The sequence below is a fragment of the Morone saxatilis genome, unplaced genomic scaffold, assembly GCF_004916995.1.
Source record: "Morone saxatilis isolate NCDOM2014 unplaced genomic scaffold, NCSU_SB_2.0 Contig24, whole genome shotgun sequence".
NCBI lineage: Eukaryota > Metazoa > Chordata > Actinopteri > Moronidae > Morone > Morone saxatilis.
In genome coordinates, this window is record NW_023339807.1 from 15403773 (window position 1) to 15407697 (window position 3925).

Consider the following 3925-nt stretch of genomic DNA (forward strand, 5'->3'; position numbering starts at 1 on the left):
TACACATAGTGATTTGATCCATTGTATATAATATAAAAACTCACTTTATTATTAAAACAGCTTTTTTGTTTTTGTTAACTAATTGTTGTTATCCTCTTCCTTTTTAGGTAGAAATAGTGCGTAGTGGTAATGTGAAGTGCTTGTCCTTCCCTCTGACTGTAGCCACTTTATTCACTTCAACTTCCTGGGTCCTCTACGGTCTTCAGTTGAAGGACAACTATATTGTGGTAAGACAGGCGGAGAGAACATGCACATGAATCACACCTGTAAACACAGTTTCTTCATTAAAATGAAATTAAAGCTATAATCTTCTTCCTGTTTCCGTTCATTCCAGGTTCCGAACACGCCGGGAATCTTCACCAGCCTCATCAGATTTTATCTGTTTTGGAGATTTGCATCTGTCAATCAAAGCTCACCTTCCTATAAGCCTATGCATATATGAGATTATATATATACATACACACATACTCAGTTAAGAAAAATAAAAGGGTTTGCGGATCTGTTGAATCCATGGAGGACCGCAGCAAAGCTCTCCCATCACTCGTCTTTTTTTTATCATACAGAGAGACGGAGTTACATGGAGGAAGCTGTCATTGGATGACACCACTGACGGTGTGGACGTAATGTCTATTGACTTTATCATTTCAGGGAAGTGTATCAGTTACTCAGTTGGGTGGGGAAAAACTATGATGTCATCATTTTTGTGTTTTTCGGGGCGTTTTCTGCATTTGTTAAATTTGTGAGCTGTGTCTCTTCTCCGTGTCCTTCAAGTGCTTTCTGTTAGAACGTGTTTGCCTTTAAAGATTAACGGCATTTTCTGATCTACCAACATGTCTTGCTCTCTGTTCACAACCCAGTGAATTGGATTGAATCTCCCTCACCTCATACTAGCCAAAGATTTTGTGGAGTTGTCACTTGTTGGCTGCTATTTTCATGTTACATATAGAGGCTTTGGTCTCTGGTACTCATGTATGGAATAAGGTAGTATATAGTTTGATATTTTCTCCACAGTCTGGTGAGGCAATGATGATTTCATATCTCTTTAGAGGTTGAACTCATGCCTCTATCGCCATGCTGACAGAATATTGAGTCATATCAGTGGCAGTAAATTATATTTGTTCAGAATTGTTTTCTACATATTTTACGTCTTTTTGATACAGAATGTGTATGTTTGCTTATGTCCAAGATCATATATTGTCTACTTACATTGTTAATGCTATTTTTGTAAGCTCTTGTATATGGGATTAAATAAAATTAGAAAATAAATTAACACCACAGGTTTTTTTTTTACAAGAATAAATGATTGTAATTGTTTTTCTGGTGGCTGGTTTTTATGGGTAATAGAGTTTTGTTTAGTCTCCTCATTATTATCTGTAATAAGGACATATGTTATGCAAATTAAACAGCCGAGTGTCAATGCTGATTTACTACACTTCTAAAGGATGTAAGATCTTTAAAGGTGCCATGTAAATAAATTTTTACTTTAAACATCAATGACTTTTATTCGCTGATTGCTTGTTAAGTTGTGAACATGGTGGACATGAAAGATTTTGTTGTGAGGAAGCTGCACTTGACACTTTGAAGTAGATTTGTGCTGTAGTTTGGAGGTTTTGTTTTGGACGCAGTAATGAGCTTACATGCAGATGGAGATAAGTGTGTGTGTGTGTGTGTGTGTGTGTGTGTGATTGGGGTGGTTGTGCAAGAAGAGACAAAAGCTTGTTTGATGGTGCAGCAGTGTGAACAAGCTTGTTTGTGTGAGTGTGTTGATACAGAGAGGGCAGTGGTGGGAAAGGCCACGCCAGAGGTTCTCATCCCGTGTGTGTGTGTGTTACATTGGCCTCTCTTCCTGAGCTCAAAGAGCCTGCGCCTGACAGAACACACAGACACAACACTGTATTGTGCTGGAATTGAGTGTTATGTAGAAAAGCTAAGCTGAGAGGACTGGAGGTGGGAGATAAATGAGCTACAGTTGAAAGAAGGAACAAGAAAGAAAAGGGGACATTTTTGAGCAGAGAAGAATGTATAAATGAGGTAGGAAACAGTAAAACCTGGAACAAGAATAAAACAATTCAAAGGAGAAATTTAGGTTAGCTTGTTCTCTAGTTCTGTTGTAATACGATGTTTAATAAACCAACACTAAGAATCTACAGCCATGCTACCAGCCATGTCAGCATGCTAATATGCTCACAATGACAATTTCTTTTTAGTATATGTATAAAGTATTAATGTTAACCATGTTCACTGTCTTAATTTAGCATTTAGCACCAAAGTACAGCTTAGGTTGATGGGAATGTCATTAGTCTCTTGGTTATTTGGTCATAAAAAAGTATTGGACAAATTAAAATTTTACTCTGATGATGGTAGATAAAAGATCATTACGTCACCAAAATTTATCCTGAGGGAGACATGAGTCTTCCATACAACACTAATGGAGTAATTTTCCTCTGAATCATAAATGTGAACCTCATCATAGTCAGTCAGTGAACTGTACACAATTTATTTGCCAATCCAACCCGTAGATGTTGAGATATTTCTCGGGATAGAGAAAGACTGTGATCGGCTGGTGGCACGAAAGAAAAAGTCAGGGAATCAGTAGGATTCATCCTCTGCGGACCAAGGGTGTGTACAGAATTTTATGACATGCTATCCAATGGTTGTTGAGATATTTAAGTTTGGACCTTTGTGGTATACCAGAGCCAGCGTTAATGGCTAAGAATATGAGTTGGAGATGATAAAGCAGAAGGAAAGGGTAAATTCTAGGGACCATAAGGGAATTCTATGGATTTCTCTTGTTATTGTGTAATTAAGTTATAATGAAAGTTCAGTTTCAACAAGTGTATTATAAAAAAACCCAATAGAGACAGGATAGTGCAGACGAGTGAGTCAGATTCAGGTCTGCTCTTGACCATAAATATGTTATGATAAACAACCTTGATAAGAGATAAAGTGGGGGGCCATGTGAGTAGAAATTAGTCATTTAGGAGGAACAGGAAGGTAGAGGGAAGAAAAATGAGTAAACGATGAGTCCAGGAGAAGATAAGGGAGTATTGGGTGTTGTCTATTCTTCTAGTGAAAAGAGACACAATTTAATGAGGTTGGAGAGACAATGTATGGAGTCAGATAGACTGGCCGGACACTCCCCTCATTATAAACTGGGGCTTTATTGTAAAGAGACAACATGTTAAGTGTTAGGCAGGAAATCAAAGCATGGTCCTTACCCTGATGTGTACACGTCTTTGGTCGACAGCCAAATAGAGACAGAGGTCCTATGTTTTGTAGGCGTGTGTGTGTGTGAAGGAGTAAGGGTACTGAGGGGGCGTAATCAGCTGAACAATGAGTACAACTCACAAACAGGATCCCTCTGTTTCCTGTAGTAGAGTCTCTTTAAACAACACACACACACGCACACACGTTGACTTTAATATGTTTGCACACATCCTATTAATCATAGGCATATACACATTATATGTACAGTATGCTGTCTTTTACACAGACACTCCCACAATCTCTCCCCCACAAACACCATGTGTGCATTCAGATGTCTATTTTTGTCATTGTGGGGCGAATTCGGATCTATGGGTTTTGTTTCCCCCGTAATTACACACAACAAAGTCTCTGCTAACATGCAGTCTGCAGCCAGACAGTGTGCATACTCAGCATATAAACACACACACACACACACACACGGCATACACACTGGGGGGCAGTCAGCAGCTTGTGCACTTTCTACCATCAGTAAAACCACACCTGTCCCAGCTGCTGTTTTGAAGAGAAGAAGAGGGAAAGAAGGAATGTGCTTCTATCAGTTTTCCTGTCAGCCCCTCACCCTTCCCAGCCTTCTCTGTCGCCCTCGTCCCTCGACTTGTTTATCTAATTATTCCCATGGCCAGCTATTGTTCCTCCTCTACTCACACACACACACACA

General features: G+C 39.2%; 1 protein-coding gene across 1 annotated transcript in view; it reads left to right on the top strand.

Moving 5' to 3' along the window:
* slc50a1 (solute carrier family 50 member 1) overlaps positions 1-1488 on the top strand; it is a 3734-nt gene extending 2246 nt beyond the window's left edge. The window contains exons 5-6 of the mRNA XM_035672791.1: positions 108-227; positions 335-1488. Coding sequence (XP_035528684.1) covers positions 108-227; positions 335-442 — 228 coding nt within the window. The 3' untranslated portion in view covers positions 443-1488. The remainder of the gene's footprint in view (positions 1-107; positions 228-334) is intronic.
* The last annotated feature ends 2437 nt before the right edge of the window (positions 1489-3925 follow it).